This window comes from Leptodactylus fuscus, chromosome 5 (assembly GCF_031893055.1).
Source record: "Leptodactylus fuscus isolate aLepFus1 chromosome 5, aLepFus1.hap2, whole genome shotgun sequence".
NCBI lineage: Eukaryota > Metazoa > Chordata > Amphibia > Anura > Leptodactylidae > Leptodactylus > Leptodactylus fuscus.
Genome location: NC_134269.1, coordinates 209,957,547 through 209,981,823, shown reverse-complemented (window position 1 = coordinate 209,981,823; position 24,277 = coordinate 209,957,547). Strand labels below are relative to the sequence as shown.

The window sequence follows — 24,277 nt, the reverse complement described above, 5'->3', positions numbered from 1 at the left end:
AGCGATGATACCCAGGTGAGCAGATCCCCTGCAGGTGAGGGCGGGGCCAAGGAGAGGGGTGTGGCCTTGCATTCCTCCCCAGTGTTGTCACTGCCTTGAGCGTGCAGCAGCTCCAGACCAGCAGAATACTGACTGCGAGGACATGGCCCTGCTTACAGGGAATGCAGACTGAGGATTTCACCCCCTGGGTGCAGAGTTTGGGGGTATCTGAGGGGTAGCGTGGCCCGCTGGCCAGGAGGTTTAAGAATTTGGATATTGATCTGGATTTGCACTTACTTTATTACTGACACCATGAACGCAGAGGGATTTAACAGAGTGGCCATCAGGAGGAAATCCAACCCCTGTCTGGGCAGCGGGCCTTTTACGTTGCATCATTTTACGGAAAATGGCGATCTGGACGGTGAGTACGGCCAAGGGCAAGTGGCAAGCTCATGATGTAATAGTATTGGTGTGTATGGCAGGTGCCGGTGACAACCACAACCGCCTGTGTGTCCCATATAAACATGACTGGGTCACCTTCACTAGTGTTATATCTGTTCCTAGGAAAGCTGGGTGACCATTACAACCACCTGTGTGTCCCATATAAACAATGACTGAATGGGTCGCCTTCACCGGTGTTATATCTCTTCCTAGGAAAGCTGGGTGACCATTACAACCACCTGTATCCCCCATATAAACAATGACTGAATGGGCGGCCTTCACCGGTGTTATATCTGTTCCTTGGAAAGTTGGGTGACAACCATAACCACTTGTGTGTTCCACATAAACAATGACCGCACACTGTGAAAGAAAATCCACGTTAATGATACTGTGTTGTGTTTGTCTCTAGGAAAGCTGGGTGACGACCAATATGGCAGCTTGGAGGGGTATTACACAGCTTTTCTAGAGGACTCAATAGAAACTCCATCTATATGTTATGATGATCACTGCTCCTTGGTCATTGCATAACTAGTTACGTTTGCCATGCATGGTTCTAGGCAAGTTGGGTGAAGTCTCAAATGTAATGGGACCAAATTGACACCCAGCTTGATAGTGGAAGACGAGCCCAGAATGTCGGATTTTACAAGGCAACATTCCTTAATGTGTTACTTATATGCTCGCTTTGTGTGTGCTGTGCCCTGGGAGCACATGACTGAGTCACTATGTCAACACCATTGTCATGTCCTGTCTCGGCTTGGTATACTACGTTGTTGATTACTGTAAAATAGTGTTGGGATAGGGGGTGTGTCTTGCAAGTCGCCCACGATGTAGCGTATTTACCATGCGGTACACAATGTACAGACTTGTGCACTACTTGGTTGCACAACTGTTGTATGATGAAAGTGGAACTTGAGGCTTAAAGGGGTTGTCCTAAGATCCAAATAGGTGTTTGATTATTTGGGGGGGAGGTTTAACTTGGATCCACAAGGATCATGAGAATCGGAGGACCTATGTCCCTTGTATGAATGCAGAGGTGGTCGCACATGCTCAGTGCTGCTCCATTAAAAGTACTGGTGAAGATAGCTTGGCTATGGGAGCGCGACACTCGCTATCTCCATCATTCCCAAGACTTTGAATGACGCGACCTCGGATAGAATGTAAGTGGGGACACCGGACGCCCGTTCTTGTGATCGTTGTAGGTGCCAATGGTGAAATCCCCAGCGGTCAGACGCTTATGAGGCAGATACGTGATAAATATACTGGTCAACCTTTGGGATACCCTGCATGTAAGTTTTTAGGTTGGCCATGTCCCCTTCCTATCGATTCCTCCCCCACTTTTGTTGCAGTCATACCCGTTTTTTGTGGTGTGACTGACACATCACGTGTGGCATGTGACCAAGAGCCCATGGAGAGCATAGCTTTTTGCCGGCACCTCCCGGACATTTCGGGAGAGTTGGAAAGTATGGATAAGGTCTCTTTTAATGGGGGTTGTTCAGGAGTCAGAAAACATGGCTGATTTAGTCCAGAACCAGCGCCACACCTGTCCTCTGGATGAGTGTGGCATTGCAACCAAGCTCCGTTCGTGGGCAGTCAGGCATCTCCCATTGTCATTAGATAGTTGGCAGGAACGGGGACTTTTCTCTAACGTATACCAAGTCTAATCTATAGGATATATTGGTCCAGATTTATTAAGATTGGAGTCCTGACTAGTCAAATTATTAAGAGATTCCGGCATCAAATAAATAAGACGCGCTAGAAGTCTACACCAGTCAGGAATCGGCATGGGTTATAATAAATACGACAGGCCGAGGTTTCCCGTTTCACCGATTCGGCGCACAACGGAGGACGCAATGCGACACATTCTAGTGATACATGTCTTGTGCGGTTTCCCCGTTTTTTTGTCATCTTGATCCAAACAGCACCCCATATCTCAGCTCCATGTACCCCTGTGAGTGTGACATATTACAGTCATGCTTTATCGCTATATTCACCATGCTGGAGTTCCTCCAAAATCAGAAAAAAACCTGGATTCTTTTTTCTTTTAAACAGCGCCCCCTGTCCGTGGCTTGTCTGATATTGCAGATAGGCTCCATTGGGGTGAATGCTACTTCCCTGCAATACCACATTTCACCAGAGGACAGGTGTGGTGCTGTTTTGAAATAAAATAAAGATGTTTTCTTAATCTTGTACATTTTCAGATTTTTTTTTTTCTCCTTAAGACATTCACTAAGGTTCACTCTGGGTGACTTCTCCATCCTGGCGCTTTGTGATGTAGCGAGACAGGAACGAAGTGACATCACCTGTGGCGTCTGTCGCTGCTCTTCGTATACACTCGCCTCTGTTGTGACTGTCAGCATGGTTCACATCTCTTTGCTTATGGCCTATTTAGTTGTTACATAAGCAGCGCCAAGCTTCATAGGGTCGTAGGCCTCAGATTCCGGGCACGAGAATGGATACAGGTCATGTGGGTTTTACGTGACTGAAGGCAAATTTACAAAATGAATGTACGGTAAGTATTATGGCTGCAACATCAACAAAAAAAAAAAACCTAAAAAAAAAAAATCTTCTGATCCTCTCTAATTCCTCCTGGAAATGCATTGCTAAATAAACAACTTGGTGATACCATCCTGCTTGTCACTGTCCAATCAGTGGTGACTGTATCACACTGTAGCCACACCCCCTATTGTAAAGGGTAGCAGTAACACTCAGTTATCATTTGCAGGAGGAATAACAGAGGAACACATCAGAATTTCTTAATGACATAACTTACTATAACAGATGAGTCAGGAGATTGGACGTTCCTCTGTAACAAGTGCCTGTCACTACCTACCATGAGAATATTTCATTTTCAAAAATTTTTTGGACCCCGTTTTAAGGGAGACCCTAAAGTTATACAGTATATCTTATCTTCTATCACTACCATATGGAGATCCAGCTGCCGCTATAATACATCCAGACTTGTCTCAGGAATGTTCCGTGTCCTGTCTTGCCTCCTAAACATGTACTTTCCTGTAAGCGATGCTACCTTTTGGCTGGGCATTGTAGTCCCGCTGATCAGATTTTGGAAATCTACTGGCAGAATCCCCTCTGACCAGAAAAACGAGGCCATGAGCAATGACAGGAATGTGATCGATGCTGCTTGTTTTTATGAATTCACGGCCTGGGGGCACGGGTGGCGGTTTGCGCTGACCGCCATTGTGTAATTGTTTTAGTGCCGCGCACAAGGTCTGCTCAGACACGTTCACACTGTAGATTGCATCTTGTAGAATAAACACGTACGCTTACTGACCTAGATTAGAAAAGTATTCACGCCCCTTTCTCCATATGTCTCCTAACAATAATCACATTCGGCATATGTCAGGATAGCACACGTGTGAAGAAGTTACTGAGCCTTTTGGTTTAAAGGGGTCCTCCATTTTGGACAATCCGTATGTTTTAGTTGATCTCAAAGTGGGCCTGATCAGCTGTAATCTGTAGAAAATCCAGACAGTAAGTGTTCATTTTCCCTGCAGCACCCCTGCAGGGGAAACAAAGTATTACACATTGTCCATTCAAATCAATGGGTTGTCTGTGTAATACAGGACAGGTCAGGTCCTCTAGAGCCAGAAACTCTCCCCATTTTATGGAAATCTTTAACGACATACTGTTAGGCTACGTTCACATTTGCATCAGAGTCAGTCCTGTGCAGTATCTGTCTAAAATCGCAAAAATAAAGAAAATCTTGAAAATACGACAATCTGACTTCATAAACAGATACTTGGCGGACCTCACTCTAGTCAATGGGACCTCTGACGTTAGATGGCTTTAATCTGTTCTCAGGACTAATAGAAGGGGTTAAACAATACAAGTGTGAACGCTCACTTATACTTCAAATACAGTAATAACACCGCATGTACTAAGCTCCCAAGCGCCCTCTAGTGGTGGCTGAAGGTTGCCAGCTATCAACGTCTATCCATCATCGTAACCATGAGGAATGTTTTCCCCTTATTCTGAAAATGGAATAATGCATTGCCATGTATTACAATATTGGAAAGTGAGACTTGTCAGGGTCTTCAGTAGATCCCCCCCCCCCCCCATCACCATGGCAAGGCATTGACACTCTGTGATCACGTCATGGGTGTGGTAAACACAAAGAGACCCCTTAGATGCCCTTACGTTATTCATGGTGGCATCTAAGGGGTTAAACGGTCATGGATGATGTTTTCACAGATGGGACCCGTTACAGGACGATGTCCGCTGTGGTTCCTGAGTGAGTGCCATTCTCATCACATACTATTAGGTCAGTTCATAGGAATAGGTTCTCGCCGCTGATGTAATAGTATGTAACAGGGTGAGAACTAGTTAAACATGACCTTTCACCTCCTCCACCAACTCTGACTCTTTGCACCCATTAATAGGCGCCGCTCCATTGATTCCGGCACAGTTGGAATTTTCTCTCTAGCCCGCACCATTCCTGAGAAATCATTTCTGTTAGTTTCTGCTGGGTGGGCGGTCCTAGACTACGTGTTCCAGTCCTGGTCCGCCCACCTGAGAGTAGAAGCCTAACTAGGATATTGGGTGCTGACAATCATAACACCATTTTCTCAGGAACCGTGGGGGCTAGAAAAGAAATTCCAACTGTACTGGAATCAGTGGAGCGGCGCCTATTGAAGGATGCAAAGAGATGGGGTGGTGGAAATTCCTTTTTAATTGTTATTTATGTTAATTTTGTTATTGCTTGCTTTATTGAGGTTTGTGGCTTAATGATGTGGGAAAGAGTAAAACTACTGTACCCTCTGGCAAAGTTAGACAGTATCACGTGGTATCTGAGTCATTGCATACAGAGGGTTTGGCACACATTAGTCTGCATAGGAGCTGTGTACACAAAACATTTTTGTTTTTTTTCAATCACATGGCAGCCATTCAACACAGTAATGAAGCTGACCCATGATGTTATCGCGCATTATGTCCTCGGCTGTGGATTCTCAGGCGACTTGTTTTAATAAACTTTTTTGGTTCCTTCCAACGCTGCTGCATTCTTCAGAGAATTAAAAACAAATCTAGCGTATAAAGCTGCTGGTCACGTTTGTTCATTTGGTCATGTGCCCAGAATTCTACCTCAATAATAAAAGCTTTTGTCGCAACCGGTCTGTCAGGAATGGCGAGTTGTACGGGAGATTTCTCTTGGCCATTATAATTTGTCAAATGACTTTCATATTCGAGCGTTCCAATAACAACGTATAATCGGGCCAATTTACAGCAAAAATTCTGATTTAACTCATTCAGGACCATGAACTTTCAGAACAAACCGAGGTGTTTTAGTAGCTATGCCGTAATATTTTATCTATTTTTTTTTAATCATTGTGATTTTTATTTTTTTCTATTTTATTTTTATTTTGACTGCAGGTTTCTTTTTTGAACACGATTTTTGCTTTTAGTATAATTTTTTAAACTATATATTTTGGTTGGTTTTTTATTGGTTATCCCATAGGATTGATGGAGCTTTATTTTGTGTTTTATTATTATTTCATTTGTATTTTGGTGGGGCTTTTTTTTTTTAATTTTAATTTTTTTTTTAAAATATATACTTTAATTTTTAGAGACCATTGGGAGACTTTTTATTATTTCATGGCCTCAGCTATAGGAGGAATCAGCCAGGGTAAAGTGACTATTGTCACCGTTAGGACTGTGCCGTGTAAGCCCAGCAGATCACCTATCGTGATGATCCAATTACCAAACCAAAATTGCATAAATAACGTGGTCTTCTCGGGTCCACCAGAGAATACCATTTTGAGGCCACCTCAACATGGGGTTATCTACTGCTGGACCTTTAGGAACCATTAGTGTGTTAGAGCCTCTGCTCACCAAGGATCTTCTGGTGGGCCAAATCTGACAATGTACCGAATGATGAACTTTGACTTTGGTGGTTGGCTATGTGGTGGTTTTCCCCTATTTAGGTTTCGTCAAGGTTGTGAAAAGTCTCTCCTCTCTCGGGTCGCTCCTCTCTCGATGCACCTCTTATGCGGTATCTGCCTCCTTTACCACTCAGGCCTACGTCTTTCAAAAACTCGTCTTTCAGGCTTAAGGTACCAAGCCTGGTGCTTCGAACCAACTCCACTCATGTCTTCACCACCAATACTCTCCTTGAGAGTTGTATCGCCGAATTAAGATTAGAAGTGGCTACGTCTCTGTTTCAAGCTCTCATCTTATGGGGGAGTTGTCCTTTGGCACAGGTAACTCTCAAAAATATTTGGCGTGGTTGGTGTGGCACTCGGGATCTTATGGCCACTAGATTAAATGATTCTGGGACTCAAAACCATAATACCCTTCAAATTTGGGTGTCTTCTGCTGGACCATTATTGTGTTAGAGTCTGGGCCCACTGGAGGATCTTCTGGTACTCTAATGGGCCAGTCCAAGACAGTCCATGATAGCCATGAACCACAAGGCAACAACGTCCTTTCCTTCGAAGAAACGGACTAAAATATGGCAATAAAAACTTAACAAACGTGTCACCATCTCAGACCTTCGCTAGTTTTATACTATTTTTAGTTGACCCGTTGTTACTAACTTATTATATTCTCCTTTGGATCTTCATTGAAGGTCATGATCTCCAAAGCTCCTCCTGTTCCCTTCTTATTTCTTGGAAAATTGTTATCTTCAGTCCCTGATCCACCTTGGGTGTTCCCCAGTTTGGCAGGTGTGGACCTGTATTTTTCAGGATGAGTTGCACTGGAAGGTTTGCAGAGCACAGGATCTCCATGGGTCTCCGTGTCTGGTAGTTTTTGGAGTTTTTGTTTTACGATGTGGCATTCTATGGTGGACGACAATACAGTATCGTATTTTTTGTGTTCAGGAAGTTGGAAATGAAGCCATGTCGTTGGAGGTGACCTGCACCAGGTGCCAAGATCTCTCGTCCTGTCAGTGTGGTAACGCAGGTGAATGCTTGTCTTTGTTTTATATACAATCTATATAGAAGGGATATGGGGTCTCTCGGCCCCACCATATACATAAGGTCACCCTAAAAGTGTATAGTATCCACCAGTAGCAAACGGTTTAGTATGGATGTCTTCTGGATGTGGATGTTGGTAGCCTCTTCTTTAGATCGGTCTGATCGATCTTTAACATCTGGTTTTCAGTAGCCTCTTTGAATAGTTGTTTGAAGGGACCACAGGGTCTACATGTATGCCCCCTACCTAGTAGTGGCCATGGAAGGTATTGCAGCTTTGTCTCATTTACTAAGTACATCCATGTAGATGGAACAATGTCAATATCGAAGAGGCTGCACATTAGTATAATCGCGCTGATCGGCGGGGGGTATAGAGCACCCAGCACCCATCTGATATTGTCGGCCAATCCTAAAATAGGTCATCAACATCCCCATTCTTTAAAGAGGACCTATAGGCACCCAAAAGAGTGTGAGGTCCCACATTCCCTTTGGATCCCTGTTTCCACTTCTTCCAGAGTTCCTCCACCGGCACACAACATTGCATTTAAAGGTGGAGCTTCACTTTAAGTTCTTTGATATGAAGTCTTTGATGCCGTGTTTCCTTGCCTTTGACGTCCATGTACTTGGTGCTGTGTTAGAGATTTCCTAATCTCAGTGCAGACTTGATAAGAAAGTCATTTATTAATCCAGACTCAAAGTACGTCCTTAAAGGAATCCTTACAAAGAGGAATTCCAACAAATCCAAAAAATCTGGTTGAGTGACCCTTAAGAATTTCCTTACCTAATAAAGGTCACACATAAGATGTCAGACGATCAACTACCTCCTGAACACATGCACACTCGGCAAGGCTGAGCAACCATGTGTCCTGAATGGAGACTGGGGAGGAAGCTGTTGTCAGAATACTCTGGTAGTGACATCTCATTGAGAGCAAAATGATCCAGCATGATGAAATTGGGAGGATCCCATTCACATTAGAAGGACACGTCTGGGCCGAGAATCATGTAATGTATAAGGCCAGTTTGGGGATGAAAACTCATCAGTCCCCTGTGGACATAAAGGGAGTAATCGGAAGCTGCATATCATCCCACACAGTGCAATAGTGTCACAGATGTGGTATAATACACACAGTGATGTCACAGTACAGAGATAATACACAGTGATGTCACAGTGCAGAGATAATACACACAGTGATGTCACAGTACAGGGATAATACACACAGTGATGTCACAGTACAGAGATAATACACACAGTGATGTCACAGTACAGAGATAATACACACAGTGATGTCACAGTACAGAGATAATACATACAGTGATGTCACAGTACAGGATAATACACACAGTGATGTCACAGTACAGGATAATACACACAGTGATGTCACAGTACAGGATAATACACACAGTGATGTCACAGTACAGGATAATACACACAGTGATGTCCCAGTACAGGATAATACACACAGTGATGTCACAGTACAGGATAATACACACAGTGATGTCACAGTACAGAGATAATACACAGTGATGTCACAGTACAGAGATAATACACACAGTGATGTCACAGTACAGGGATAATACACACAGTGATGTCACAGTACAGAGATAATACACACAGTGATGTCACAGTACAGGGATAATACACACAGTGATGTCACAGTACAGGATAATACACACAGTGATGTCACAGTACAGGATAATACACACAGTGATGTCACAGTACAGGATAATACACACAGTGATGTCACAGTACAGAGATAATACACACAGTGATGTCACAGTACAGGATAATACACACAGTGATGTCACAGTACAGAGATAATACACACAGTGATGTCACAGTACAGAGATAATACACACAGTGATGTCACAGTACAGAGATAATACACAGTGATGTCACAGTACAGGGATAATACACACAGTGATGTCACAGTACAGGGATAATACACACAGTGATGTCACAGTACAGGGATAATACACACAGTGATGTCACAGTACAGGATAATACACACAGTGATGTCACAGTACAGGGATAATACACACAGTGATGTCACAGTACAGGGATAATACACAGTAGCGGCTGATTTGTGCTTTAGTTTTTCTTTTCTGACATAAAGTATTTATAGCTGACACATCAGATATATTGATGATTTTGTTATGTTTTGGATGTTAGCTTTCCCACCTTTCTGTACTGGAGCACACTGTTATGTTGTGTTTTTAGCCTCTACATTATACCGCCATCATTCCATTGTGTAATAAAACAGAAAAAAGTTATTGCTTAAGATTTGGTGTTTAGAGGCCGCACTCTCCAAGTGTCCATGAATTATTCTACAAGAGAAGAGGCGTCTTTAGTATAATCTTTAAGGAAGGATCCTTTAATATCTATCCTAATATAACAATATAAGGCATAGAAAAAACGCAATCAGCGGCACCACTTCTCACAGGACATATTATTTGAAAACATACGGTAAATTTTAACGGTAAATCTGCGCCTTTTTAGCCCACACATATTATGAGGCGTGACACTGAACAAAAAAGAAATCCTTCAGTGAATACATGGCTGGGTGCTCTCTGTATTTGTAAGAGAAGAAAGTCCACCGATATACAACAATATAGAAAAAAAGCAGGGCACTAGCCAGCCAGTAGTTAAAACTTGACAAAATTTTAATTCATTCCGTTAAAAAACCCCCACACATTGTGTCACTCACATACGGGATTGAATATAGATGAAACAAGATCTGACAGAAGCGACGATCGTTTCGTGCATGCTGCACTTCATCAGGCTCCCTCCCAGGATCGTCGCTTCTGTCAGATCTTGTTTCATCTATATTCAATCCCGTATGTGAGTGACACAATGTGTGTTTTTTTTTTTAACGGAATGAATTAAAATTTTGTCAAGTTTTAACTACTGGCTGGCTAGTGCCCTGCTTTTTTTTCTATATTGTTGTATAACAATATAAGGGACTAATACACTGGACTAGATGCACCATGTGGTCTTTTCCTGTTAGGTGTAGAACTATCCAGCCTTCTATCTATGTATATTGTGGTCTCCCCAGTAGATGGCGCTGTGGTGATGTGTATATATATGTGCGCTGCTGCCAGGCTAAATATATATGTTATATCTGTAATAAGCTGCACATGGATTAATCTTCAGAATGACATTTATTCTTGGAGCCTTTATTAATGATCTCTGCAAATTAATTTTGTCTGTTTATAGTGAGGACGTTGCGCAGTCGTGGCAGCGAAGTCGTAGAAACCTCACAATGTGCCTTATATATGAGTATACAGGAAGGCGGGAGACTGAACATGATATATATTACTTTATACCAAGGTGTACACTGGGAAGTTCAGAGCTGAGGATCTAGGACACTGTGCAGACACTCCACCATGCTTTACACTGCAGCTCTGCTTTTTCATATTGGCTATTACTGCTTTGAGAATAGAGAAGTGATGAGATGGGAGGGGAATCCAAGAGGCCTGAAGAGCGGCGACCTTTGCACAACATATAGGTTTATTACTATTATTAATATTTACTGTAGTTTTGTGTAAATATTTTTTTTTTCTGTAATTGGGGCAATAAAATCCATATTCTTGTAGAAATTGCCCCATAATAATATACAAGACATAATTGGGGTCATGTGAGCAATAACTAATTCCTGGCATGGAATCAGGGGCATACCTGGCAGCATGAAGGGAGAGTGTACCAAAGGTGTACTAAAGTGACTGTGCCCCCTCCCACCAGGGCACAAGGCCTTTCACTGACTGGGGAGAGGCACTGGAATTGAACTGGCAATACCATCCCTAGCCACTAGGGGCAGTCAATGGTTACCTCCAGGGTATAGTGCTACAATAATAAGAGGGATCAAGAGGTGTGAGTGAGTATGCCCCTTCCCACCAGGGCAAAGGATCCATTATTGATTAGGAGTAGAGATGAGCGAGTACTGTACGGATCAGCCGATCCGAACTGCACTCTCGCATAGAAATGAATGGACGTAGCCGGCACGCGGGGGGTTAAGCGGCCAGCCGACGTCAAAGCGGAAGTACTAGGTGCATCCATTCATTTCTATGGAGCGTGCTGTTCGGATCGGCTGATCCAAACAGTACTCGCTCATCTCTAATTAGGAGGAGAAAGTGTAACTAGACTTGTCATACCATCCTCAGCCACTGGGAGCAGTCAATGGTTGCCTCCAGAGTACAATACTTCAATAGCAATGGGGATCAAGAGGTAAGTGCTAGGGAGCTCTCCTCCTACAGCACTCATTCTTTCCCCCAGAGCATGAGGCCTTTCATTGATTGGGAGTAGTATCTTCTACTAGACTTGCGCTGCCATCCCCAGCCACTAGGGGCATGCAATGGTAACTTCCAGAGTACAGTGCTACAATAGCAATGGGGATCAAGAGGTAAGTGTTAGGGAGCTGTCTTCCTCAAGCACTCATTCTTTCCCCCAGAGCATGAGGCCTTTCATTGATTGGGAGTAGTATCTTCTACTAGACTTGCGCTACCATCCCCAGCCACTAGGGGCATGCAATGGTAACTTCCAGAGTACAGTACTACAATAGTATAGAAATTAAAATAATTTGGTTGGGGGCTCTCCTGCTTAAACAATGATTTCTATCTGCCTGAGTCTGGGGTTGGCACAAGAAATCCGAGGCATTGGTGGCCTGCAGAGTACAGTGCTATTACAAGATAAGGGATAGAGTATTCAGGTACCCCTAAGGAATAATATTACAGAGTGAATGTGCCCCTTCCAACCAGGACACAAGACTCCTCATTGATTGGGAGCAATTGAAATTGGACTTGCACTACCATCCTCAGCCACTGGGGGTGCCAATGATTACCTCCAGTGCCAGGATAGCAAGGGGGATCAAGAGGTGTGAGTGAGTGTGCACTTTGCCTCCAGAGCCCCTCATTGACTGGGAGAAGGAACTACAACTAGACCTGCACTACCATCCCCAGCCACTGAGGGCTGCCAGTGGTTACCTTCAGTACTGTGTGGAACATCAGCAGAAGGGGGGAGGTTAAGTAGTATGAGTGAGTGTGTACCTTCCCACCACGACTCATCAACTGGGAGGGGAAACTGTTACTAGACTTGTAGTACCCCTCCCAGCCACTGGGGTTGCTGTGGATTCTCATGCCTATAACCTCCTAGAGGTGTTACAAACTTTTTTTTAAAATAATTATTACTTTGAGGCCCTCTTTATACTTCTGCTGACAGAAATTCAGCCCTGTCGCTGACTTGCTATTTGATACCCCCCCTTCTTTTTGTTTTAGCTCCCCCTCCTGTATTTGCTATGAATATACTTGTGCTTTTCTCATCCCCTCTTGACGCTGGTTCGTAAATATTGGTTTTCCATCCCGGCTCGGCCTCTGCCAATGATATTGGCCCCTAAGAAAGGGATTTCAAGGGTCTTCTAAGAGCTGCTCCTGAAATCACTTGTCCTTGGGCATGAAGGACTCTTTTGGGCCTAAGCGTGAAATGGAGCCTTCCGTCTATTACTGAGACACAGAACAGAGACGTCTCTTCTTCTTATTCAGCCCTTGTGCTAATTTACTTTGACATGTGAATGGGACAGGTTGGGTTTTCACAAAACGGCCAAGTAGGTCACTCCAGAGCAATGCATTATGGGAAAGCTGACCCCGTGTCTTCCTAATGCTAATATGGTGCGGGATGAAGTCATTCTATTGTCCATCAATGTAGAAAAAAAAACCATATATTGGCCTTGTTCAATTTTGATATTTTGGTTTAAGGGGATTGTATGGGATAAGAAAAAAGGGTGTTTTTTGGAAGGTTTTTAAATCTAAACAGCACAGTATTGTGGCTCAGTCCCATTCAAGTGACTAAAATTGAACCGTAATACCAGACACAGCCTATGTTGAAGAGTGGCGCTGTTTCTTGGAAAAAAAACAAAAAACGATGCCTCACCTTGTGGGCCCTTATGAGTGGAGGCCCCTTCCCAAATTATTATGGGTTCCGTTGCTTAATATCCTATGGGTTTTCCTGGATTAATGGCAAACTCAAGGGCAATTGGGAATGGGGACCAGGACTGTACAAAGGAGTTGTAAGAATGGGTGAGTGTAAATTTTTTGTTGTTGTTTTACACCCACCTCGAGTTTGCCTTTAAACCCCTTTAAAGGATTGTTCAGGATTAGTGCACTGTAATACCACACACAACCTGCAGACAGGGGAGGCACTATTTCTAGAACAGTTTCCATTACTCTGTGTCATGCCTGACAGCAGTGACCGCAAATGGCCACCTCTGTCACTCCGTTTTCAATTAGTTTATAAATTGCCAGGAAGAGTAACAGAGGAACAACATACTTTTTTTTTTTTTTTTTTTTTTCTATGATTGTTGTACTGCAACCTATACACACTCCTCTTTGAAGCAACCAAAGGGTTAAAGGGAAGCGATGTTGAATTACCGCTCAGAGCCTCGTACGCTACACCGTACTGGAACATTTCAGAGTTGCTCGGATCCTTTTTTTGGTTGATGGAAATTTGCAGAAAAAGGGGAAGTGCAGGGGGTTGTGAAACTCTGGTGAGAGTGGCCAAATGTATCAGGTCTGGCAGCCTCAATGGTAGGGCATTGACATGCACGGGCGCACGCCACTTACTGCGGAAACCGAAAGGTTGGCAATGCTCTGTGTCTATGGTGAGGGACAGGAAAGGGTCACACACGTTGAGTATTCAGGGGAAGCTCTGACCCAAATTTTCAAAAGACACTTTCCTGACATGTCTATTTAAGTAAGTATTGATAGTTTCTAGAAAATGGAAATACCAGGTAATATGTTCTTTGAATTCTATATGATCGTCCTTCTGTTATTCCTCCTGGCAATGTATAAATACACTGTGATTGTGGCAACTCTACCCCTAGCAAAAAGCAACCAGACAAGTTATATTCTATATACTGGATAGAGGTGGGTGAAAGTGCCGAGACCTCCTCTGATCACGAGAATGGGGCCGCAGGCAATGGTCCATTCGGTTCTATTAGGCAGCCAGGGATAGTCGAGCGCAGTACTGATTTGGCAGTCCACTAGGGTTGACTGGTGCGACAGCAGGCATGTGTGACCACCGAGCCATGGATAGTGGGGGATATAGGTTTAGGATCCCTATTCTGGCGAACGGTGGGGTCCCAGTGGTAACAACCACAGTCTAGTGGTTATCCTGTATCAAGTGGAATGTCCCTTTAAGGACTGTGGGAAAATAGGTGACACCCTCTATGGGAACTGTAATGGCTGCCACTTCTTTTTGTCACTTTTGGAAAACAGAGGTATGAAATGGATTAAATTAAAGGTGCCCATACATCTTCTGACAATTCCTCCACCCCCATTCTTGACTGTGGTCCATATCTTGTATTGCAGCATTGAATTAACTAGGCCTGAGCTGCAATACCAGACACAGCCAAGAGTGGCACTGTTTCTCAAAAACAACATACCTTTTTTTTTCTCTAATCCCGGACGAACCCCCAATGATAGCTACGAATTTACTGTAGTTCTGTTTTAGGACACAAAAGAATGGACAGGCTATCTCCAGTGGGCCATGACCCCATTATCACCTCATCACTGTTTACTTTCTTCCCTGTTCACGGCTGTCCCCCCATCACCATTAAAAGGGCACTTACGGTGCATTGACTGGCTAATGGGTTAAACATAAATAAATTAGGATTAGGGATTAATCTCCATTACTGCGGGACATGTGCTGCGGCTCAGTCCTTTCCTCAGCTCAAGATTTGCAAACAAAAAGTCCTTTTCACAAAGACCAGGGACCCTTCCTATAAGAAAAAAAGTTGACATTTTCCAGCTCTGAGAAATTTCCTGTCATCTAGATAAATTAAGAAATATGACAGCGGTTCCACGAGAGTTCAGATCTCCCCTCATCCTCGGGAGAGTGATTTATATTGGGCTATTTTTGTGATTTAGAAGAAAAAAATGTAGTTTGTTGAATACACTAAACAAAAAATATAAAAATATATAAAAAATTATTTGGATGACTAATTTAAGGGACTAGGGGGAGGGCGGAGCAAAAATAATTCCTAGTCCAGGAATGTCTAGGATTTGGGTTAGAAAAATAGGGGCCGTATTCTACTCCTTGATATTACAGGGCCCGGTAGCGCAATATGGAAGACGTGAAGGGGCAATGGTGGAGCAGTATGGTAGGCAACCAGTGTTGTCGGGGCAATGGTCCTGGGTTGATTTTCGGTCTATTGTTGAATCGGACATGTTGGATTCCATCTACAGGCCCTCGGGCCTAGTGGCATCCACTGAAAAGGAGCCACCAACACTGAAAATGAGTGGAGTATGGGCCAATGATTGGGCATGTTGACCTTCAATGTCTGATACTTTTATACTAATGGAGGATATGCCCCCCCCTACTGGAGGTACCAGCACGTAGATCCACCTTCAGTCTGGTTAGAGTCCAGTTTCTCGAAAACACAACTTAGAGACATAGATACATAGAAGATTTCACAAAACAGTAGTGTCTTGAAAAGCTAGTCATCTCAGGACACTCCTATCAACCAGGAGGAAGGGTACGGAGGGATACATCTGTATCTAGTAGCAGCTTATTCCCTTTTCTTGACTGAGAACACATGCATACTTGGCCAAACTTTGTGTGTGCCTACAGGGTGGGTCAGGGGGAATAGATGTTGGCTGAATGAGCATTTAATTGAAGATCAGCGCGGGTCCGCCGAGACAGCAGGTTGGTGCAACAGTCCGCACTGATCTTCAATTAATACTAAGGATAGGTCATCCTAACCCTAAAGATAGGTAAGTTATTAAAGGGAGTGTCATCAGAGCTCAGCATATCTACCCTCCAGATAGGATAGGGTAACCTGAATCACATGGTGTTTTTCCCTTGTGATTCGCTGCTTCGATTGCTGAGATATCGCTGTGAGAATGTAGGAGCAATGGCGGCCTCCTTGTTGCTCCAAAGAGCTCATTTGCATGTTTAAAAAAACAGCAATATCTTGGCAATGGAGGCGGCGATTCAGAAGGGGAAAACACCGTTTGATTCAGGTGACCCTAACCTATCTATCTGTGGGGTTCGGTTGATAGGTTGGTGGCTGGTGACCACTCCCTTTAAGCCTCGAAATCCCCTTTAAGCAATGTCTTTATGTTTGCATAACATTCCAAATACTGATGAAATAGTCCTTTTTGTCCTTAGGTAGAATGTAGTCTTTGTCTTACTAGAAATAGGAAGCAAAAGCATACGGTCGATCCCCCCACCCCCTGCATCGTAGTCTACGTAACCCTGTGCAGATATATTTACTCCTGTATGGAGAATGCTCAGGCCGTACGTAGTGAGGAAGCTGGGAAGGTAAGGGGGGCTTTGAACAATCCTTAACAACAAGTCTGAGGAACCGTTTCCTCCGTGTTTTGAAATACTCTTTGCAAGTTTCCTGTGGTTGCAAATTGTTCACAGCTTTACATAATATACAGCATTTCCTATACAGCCGCCTTAATGCTAACGCTGGCGGCGGCACGGCCTTATCTACACGTATGGTTCTTGAGGATTCTTCGCGGATGGGTGGGAGACGTTCGGTAGACTTCCTAGCAGAAATGTAGAGGCACCCGGAGAAGAGCGGCTCATGGGGGGGTGTGAGTATGGTCCATGTTCTCTGGTTTTAGTGCTATACCTATGAGAGGTGTCCATCTCTATCAGGGCCAATCCTCTATCCTGGTATCTTCTTATATGGCAACCTCTGCGCCCCCGATAGCTTCTCCTCTGCACAGAACCCTACATTGGAGGTTCCTCTTTACTTGCAGGCTTGGTTTTTCGTTCGTGTTTCTGTGGTCGGGCCGTAATGAGTTTAGTGTGTGTAGCCTGCGTTGTGTTCTGGATTTGATTCTTGTACTATTATTATAGTGTTGCTTTTTTTAGGCTTTTTTATGGTTTTGCATTGAGGGTCTACAGGAAGTCATTCGATAGGAAATGGTTTCTTTGGTGGTGATTCAGAGTCTTTAGGGAGCGCAACGTTTTCAGTTCTTGAAAGCAGATTCAGACATGTTGTGGGGTAAAAGATGGAGATGGTACTTTTTGATGTCGTACTGGTGTCCTTAAAGGGATATTCCAACTGTGTCTGTAGGATACGTCATAAATGTCTGCTTGGTGCGGGTGGCAGCACTGGTCTCCATGAACTCGCACTCCAGTGCCAGAATGAGGGTCCTTGGGCCCACCGGATACTTCCCTCCAACACCCCATAGGAAATAGACCATGGTCTGTTCTGCTGAGTCAGCCAGTTATGACATTATTACCGGGATTTCTACATTTTATTGCTATGTAATGCACTGTATGTGGTGACTATATGGCGGTATGACAGTAGATGAGTTTCGTGACCATGAAGACGCTCTATGGTGAGATCTGCTTCGTATCTCGCTGGGAAACGTCTCTGTTGTTTCTCCAGCTCATCTGCAGGACTCTCCGTTGTATAAACCATCAGGGCCTAGGATTTATAAGGATTGTAAAAGCTGGAACATCGAAGCCTGATCCCAGATTACAATCGCTGCTTACTGGACAGAAGGCCATATTTGGTGCTGGAGTCTCAATAGCTTCTCAGGCAAGGAGGCCATCGCACCGTATCAGGGGGGAGCTGGCGGGGGGTGGTCTGTGTTCACTATGCTTTCTGGAGATGGATACTCTCTATACTATGCAATGGAGATAAAGTAGTGGTCATGGAGGCGAGGGGTGGTCTACACTAGTGGTTTCCAGCATGTTCACACCAGCTGAAAGGACACATGTGGAGACTAAATTAGAGGTGTAACTAAAGCTTCTGGGCCCCAATGCAAAATTTATAACAGGGCCATGGGTTGCACTAAAATATTAGTATATGGTAGAGGGCCCCCCTCAGGCACTAGGGCCCTGGTGCCTGAATATAGCTCATGTGTACCAACAATTGATATAGGGAGACAGGAGAACGGCAGGCAAAGCAGATCATGCAAATTTTTGGGGAGGTCATGCCCTTTTTCAGGGGTCCTGCACCTTGTAATATGCTGGCCTCACCCCTATTTAGGGAAGAGACCGACACACAAAGTGCCCATGTCACCTGTAAAAGAAGAGAGCCTAGAAGAAGAAGATGATGTACTGAAATTCCTTGGGACCACCAGATATTATTCTAGGAAATGGACACCCATCAAATTTGGGTGTCTTCTGCTGGTGGACCCTCTGGTACTCTGATAGGCCGGCCTGACACTGAACATGGGAGCGTTCCATTGGACCTAGGAGAGTTGCCCTATTTTCTAGGTGTTCAGGAGGTCACTCCTCTTTTTGGGAGCCTCTCGGACATTTCGGGAGAGTTGTCAAGTATCCTATAGTAATCCCACTAAACCTATCATTCTTCTGATGGAAAATATAGTCCGACTTTCCCCAACCTGACAGTGCTGATAACAGAGAACAATAGCACTAATGGCACAATAGCACTTGGATCGAGTGAAGATGGACTACTGGTTTTAGAGTATAACATGGGGTAGCAGAAGGAAGTAGTAAAATAGCCATGCCATGGCCTTTACAGTAGGGGGTGACACTCGGCCATTAACCTTGAGGGAGTGGCAGCTACACTCCTTACTATATTGGAGGACCTTGCAAGTCTATACATCTTTGATTTCAATGGGCACCATGTAATACCTCCTGCCTCCTGCGGGGGCACTGTAGAAAACCTGAGTACAGACGATCACATGGGGTCCCAACCGTGGCAACATATGGATGAAACGATTATAGGGCCCTCCAGTTATAAGGGCCCTGATATGACTGCAACCCCCATTAAAATAACGTGGATATAACTATATATATATAATGAATGCATTATATAGTCTGAATTTTTATTTACTTATTTTCTTAATCTGAAACGTCTTGATGTGGATTTAGCTGAGCGCGGAGATTTCTTTCATGGGGTTTATGGGATAATTGTATATATACGGCCTGTAAATCCATCATACTGTCACATTACACAGGAGACGCTCACATTTCCAGCCACTTAATTCATCTGTAATTGGATTTGCACGAGCGTTAATAACGCGGCATATTGCGATGTATGAGATTATTACACTGTGGCGGGAGACGAAATATGGGCCATGATTGGATATTATGGGCACAGACAAGGGTGGGGGACATCATCTATGAGATGAGGTCACAAAGTCACCTCAGATGGCGCTCCTTCCTGGCTATAGAGGGAAATATGGCGGCTATAAGGTCCTTAGGTGCACTTTACGACCTTCAATGTAGAGGGCGCCATTTCACTTAAAGGGATACAGGATTGGGGATAACTTGTTGATTGGTGGGATTCTGACCACTTGGACTCCACACAATATGGTAGTTGGAAAAGTGTGGCTCTGCTCTGTTAATTTCAATGAATACTGATCACTTGTCTCCATATTAGATCATTCGGGGTCCGACATCCCAAACCCCCAGATATTGGCTGACTGAAGGCTGTGGTGTGTAGACGAGTGCTGTGACCTCTTCACTACTCACCAAGCACAGCGCCGTGTATGGTATAGTGGCTGTGCTTGGTATTGCAGCTCAGCCCCATTTATATGTGTGTTATAACTGTGTATCTCTAATAAAGAAGTTGTACTGTGCAAGAATACCAATCTGTCCTCTGAAGCCTACAATAGATAGAGAGAAGTGGTACTGTGCATGATATGGAGAGCTATGGAAGTGGTACTGTACATGATACGGAGAGCTATGGGAACATATTACTGTGAAATGGAAGTGGTACTGTGCATGATACATATATGAAAGCGAATAGTTTACTATGAAAAGGAAATGGTACTGTGCATGATATGGATAGCTAAAGAAATAGTATCCAGTGAAATGGAAGTGGTACTGTGCATGATATGGATATCTAAGGAAATAGTATCCAGTGAAATGGAAGTGGTACTGTGCATGATATGGATATCTAAGGAAATAGTTTACTGTGAAATGGAAATGGTACTGTGCATGATATGGATAGCTAAAGAAATAGTATCCAGTGAAATGGAAGTGGTACTGTGCATGATATGGATAGCTAAAGAAATAGTATCCAGTGAAATGGAAGTGGTTCTGTGCATGATCTATATATCTATGGGAATAGTTTACTGTGAAATGGAAGTGGTACTGTGCATGATATAGACCTCTATGGGAATAGTTTCCAATAAAAGAAAGTGGTACAAATCATGATATGGATATCAATGAGAATAGATGACTGCGAAACGGAGTTGGTACTGTGCATGTTGCATACATCTAAGGGACTATTAAAAGGAAGTGCTACTGTGCATTACATGGATATCTAAGGGAACGGTTTACTGTGAAATGGAAGTGATACTGTGCTTGATGTATGTATGCAAGGGGAATAGCTTACTATGAAAAGGAAGTGGTACTGTGCATTAGTTGAATAAAACAGTAAACCTACACTATAGCGGAGAGGTTGTACTGTGCGTGTCTCCCACACTATTCACGAGCACTGCCACCAATTTACAGTTCTACAGCTGCTTCAGAACTACAACTCCCAGCATGCTCTTGCAGCCTGTGCAAATAACCCCGTGTACACAAATTTTTCAGAAGCCCCTCCTCTAATTCATTCAAGTGTAAAGTCCATTCAACCTTCAGGGTAAAAGAAGTTGTACTGTGCAGGTCATGTTAAAGCGGCTGTCTGCTTTAAACAATCCCTTTTAGAAGAAGAGTCCTCACCAAAGCTGCCCTAATACTCAGACAATCGCCGATCAGCTGTAATCCGCAAGTTATCAATTTCCCTGCAGTGCGCCCGCAGGAGAACTGAAGTATTACACCTGCCCATTGAACCCAATACTTAGTCTATGTAATCTACAGATTGTCTTTGCACTAGATGAGGATCCTGCACTAAGATAAGAACTTCTCAGCCCTAGTCTATAACCCACGCTGAACGGGAAGTTGTACTGAGCATTGTCTGCCGATCACATGCACATGTAATTGAATCCAGTCACGTTATTTCACGATGAGGCATCGCTATAATAAATCCAGAAGGAAATGCTCATCCAGATCCCTCCTGTGAAGCCCATGTGTGGTCTGTGGGATCAATCCGTGAATGGGAAGACAATAGTTTTTTTTGGGGTTTGGCACACGCGATGTTTTGTTCCTCCCTTTGCAGTGGAAATGAAGAAGGAAGAAGAAAAAAAAACAAAAAAAAACCCCTCTCTGACAGACAAAGTCCTGGCCCCGGCTCGGCATTCACAGTCTAGGTCGCCTTCGAGTCTTTTATGCTGCAAACTGGAGCAGTAGGAAAAAAAAACAGAAAAAACCCCTGCACCTGTCAGCCAGGCTGTGCTCCTGCCAGGGGCAGCTTGTCCCTTCATTAAGAAATTTGCAAGGCGCAGGGACAATGAGTGGAAAAAAAAAAAAAGGGACTAGTTGCCCAATAGGCAGAAGCCGCATTCATCCAATGGAGTAAGCCCAGGCCGGTTACCACGGATATCGCCATCTGTTCCCTCCCCACTGGAATGTGGAGCTTGCTGGAGAAAAGCTGGGAAGCGATACAGTGAGGGGACGGAGACCTGCAGCGGGGAAAATCCCGGGACTGGCCCCAAAATTAAGGACTAATACAGGATTCCGTGCAGGACGCCGTCACGTCATTTTTTGGATCCCCCCCCAGGTAAGGGGATGAATGGGTCATTCCAAAAATATTTAGGCTTTTACAATGCCCCCTGGTTGTAACTGGAACATAATGCGGAGAATTAGCAAATCTCTTTGTTGCTTGCTCTCTACCTGCTTGCTCTGGGATGCTATCTAGGGATGCAGAGGGGTGGGGGGGGGGACCCATTGCAGCAACCTGCTCTATCCGGGATCATGTCTTCTGGTTTTGGTGCATTTTGCAGTCCCCCCATTCAGAAGTTTTAGGCAGCAGCTCTATGTCTCTCCTCCCCATTACAGGGAGAGGATCTCCGGCCCCTTGCCCCCCAGGCCCTGGTCTTGTTTTGTCCCTGGTCTGGAGTGTAGGAGGCTACTAGAGATTTTGTTTTTTTGGATACAGCGTGCATGCTTGGCATATTTCTCCGGGCTACAGATCAGTCAGGATAACAATCAGGTCCCTTGTTTCCCTCCTATGGATTACTAATGCAGTGAGATGTATGGCCCCTTGTTGGAAGGGTTAGTTGCCCAATGTGTACCCCCTTCCTTATATCACACAGTCCTGCTTATATCAGGACAGACTTGCATCGCCTGGTCACTTTTAATTTATATGAAAGTTGGGGCAATTCAAAAGGGGACCCCCCAAAATGACCATATTTTCAATTCAAAGGGCATTTGCCCCCCCTAAAAAAAACCCTATCCGCAATTCAAAGGGAAATGACCCCCAACATTTTACAGTTCAAAGGTAATTGCCCCGCCCCCAAATGACCATATCTACAATCCAAAGGGCATTTACCCCCCCAAATGACCATATTTCCATTCAAAGGGCATATACACCCCAAAATGACCCTATCTGCAAATTAAAGGGAATTTACCCCCAACATTTTACAGTTCAAAGGGTATTTGCCCCCAAAATGACCATATCTTCAATTTAAAGGGCAGTTCCCCCCCCCCCAAATAACTATATTTGCAATTCAAAGGGCATTTACCCCTCCCACCCCCCAAAAAGACCCACTTTGCAATTCAAAGGATATTTACCTTCCAAAAATTACCATACCTGCAACTTCAAAGAGCATTTTTTATTTCTTTTATTTCATAAGACTGTCACACAGCTTTCCTAAAGTCCTGAGTGGCAGATCTAAGAAGGTATGTAGCTGTGCGGCAATATAGAAGTCAGGAATGTATCACCGTATAACGAAGTTAATCTGCCGTTCAGGGCTGTAGGAAAGCTGAGTGACAGACAGTGTGGAGGCTGGCAGGCATATTGATTATCAGTGTCACTCAGCTTTCCAGGGTACAGATTTTTTTTTTTTTACCTTTTTAGGGTAAATATTTCACTCTCTTCATGTTGGCTCGGCACGTACGGTTGTGGCGGCTATTTTTGTACATATTGCTTAACCAGTGTCTTGTGATATGTATACGGATGTGATACTGTTGTGTCAGTGAAGTTCAGTTGTTTAGACTGTGAGCTCTGTGGGGGAGAGAGCTCGAGGTTGGAGAGTCAGGGCTGTGTAATAGGGGGTTCAGGTGATCCCCATTGTTAATAGGGGCCCCGCCAGTGCTCTGTGGAGCGTCCAGCATATAAGTGAATTACATGAACAGTCCATAAAGTACAATTGTGTAATACTTTACTTCTCCTGCGGAGGTGCTGCTGGGAAATCAAACACTTGCTCTCGGTTGCTTCACTGGTTAAAGCTCTTTGCGGGGTGTCCCAGGGATTGCGATTTATCTTATTGTTGGTCATGTTTGGTATAGTATAGCAGGGGTGGCCCCTTATTTGGGACTTCCAATTATTAGACAAAGTAAAGAGAAGCTACAAAGTACATCTTCATATCTGGAGGACACAGGACGTACATATATTACAGCATATTAATTTCTTTTATTTGTCCTGTGGTGGCGCTGCAGGGAAAAGTAACACTTGATACTAGGTTCCCTACCAGATGACCATTAGGACCCTAGCATATCATGTGCTTATTGGAGGACCAAAAAATAGGACCCTAGCCTATCATGTGTTTACTAGTGGCCGACCAGCAGGACCCTAACATACCATGTGATTGCTGGAGGACTGACCAGAGGGACCCAAGAATACCATGTGATTGCTGGAGAACTGACCAATAGGACACTAGCCTATCATGTGTTTACTAGTGGACTGACCAGCAGGACCATAACATATCATGTGATTGATGGAGGACTGACCAGTAAGACCCTAGCATACCATGTGATTGCTGGAGGACTGACCAATAGGACACTAGCCTATCATGTGTTTACTAGTGGACCGACCAGCAGGACCATAACATACCATGTGATTGATGGAGGACTGACCAGAGGGACCCAAGAATACCATGTGATTGCTGGAGAACTGACC

General features: G+C 44.1%; 1 protein-coding gene across 3 annotated transcripts in view; it reads left to right on the top strand.

The window, feature by feature from the left end:
- The first annotated feature begins 275 nt into the window (after nt 1-275).
- Nucleotides 276-24,277, top strand: part of FGD4 (FYVE, RhoGEF and PH domain containing 4) — a 79,879-nt gene continuing 55,877 nt past the window's right edge. Inside the window, exon 1 of one of the 3 annotated variants that reach the window (XM_075275178.1) lies at nt 276-400. In XM_075275178.1, coding sequence (XP_075131279.1) covers nt 292-400 — 109 coding nt within the window. In that variant the 5' untranslated portion in view covers nt 276-291. Of the gene's footprint in view, nt 401-7,265; nt 7,336-16,634; nt 16,657-24,277 lie in introns of those variants that run through there. The other 2 variants (XM_075275179.1, XM_075275181.1) reach the window with 2 other exon arrangements.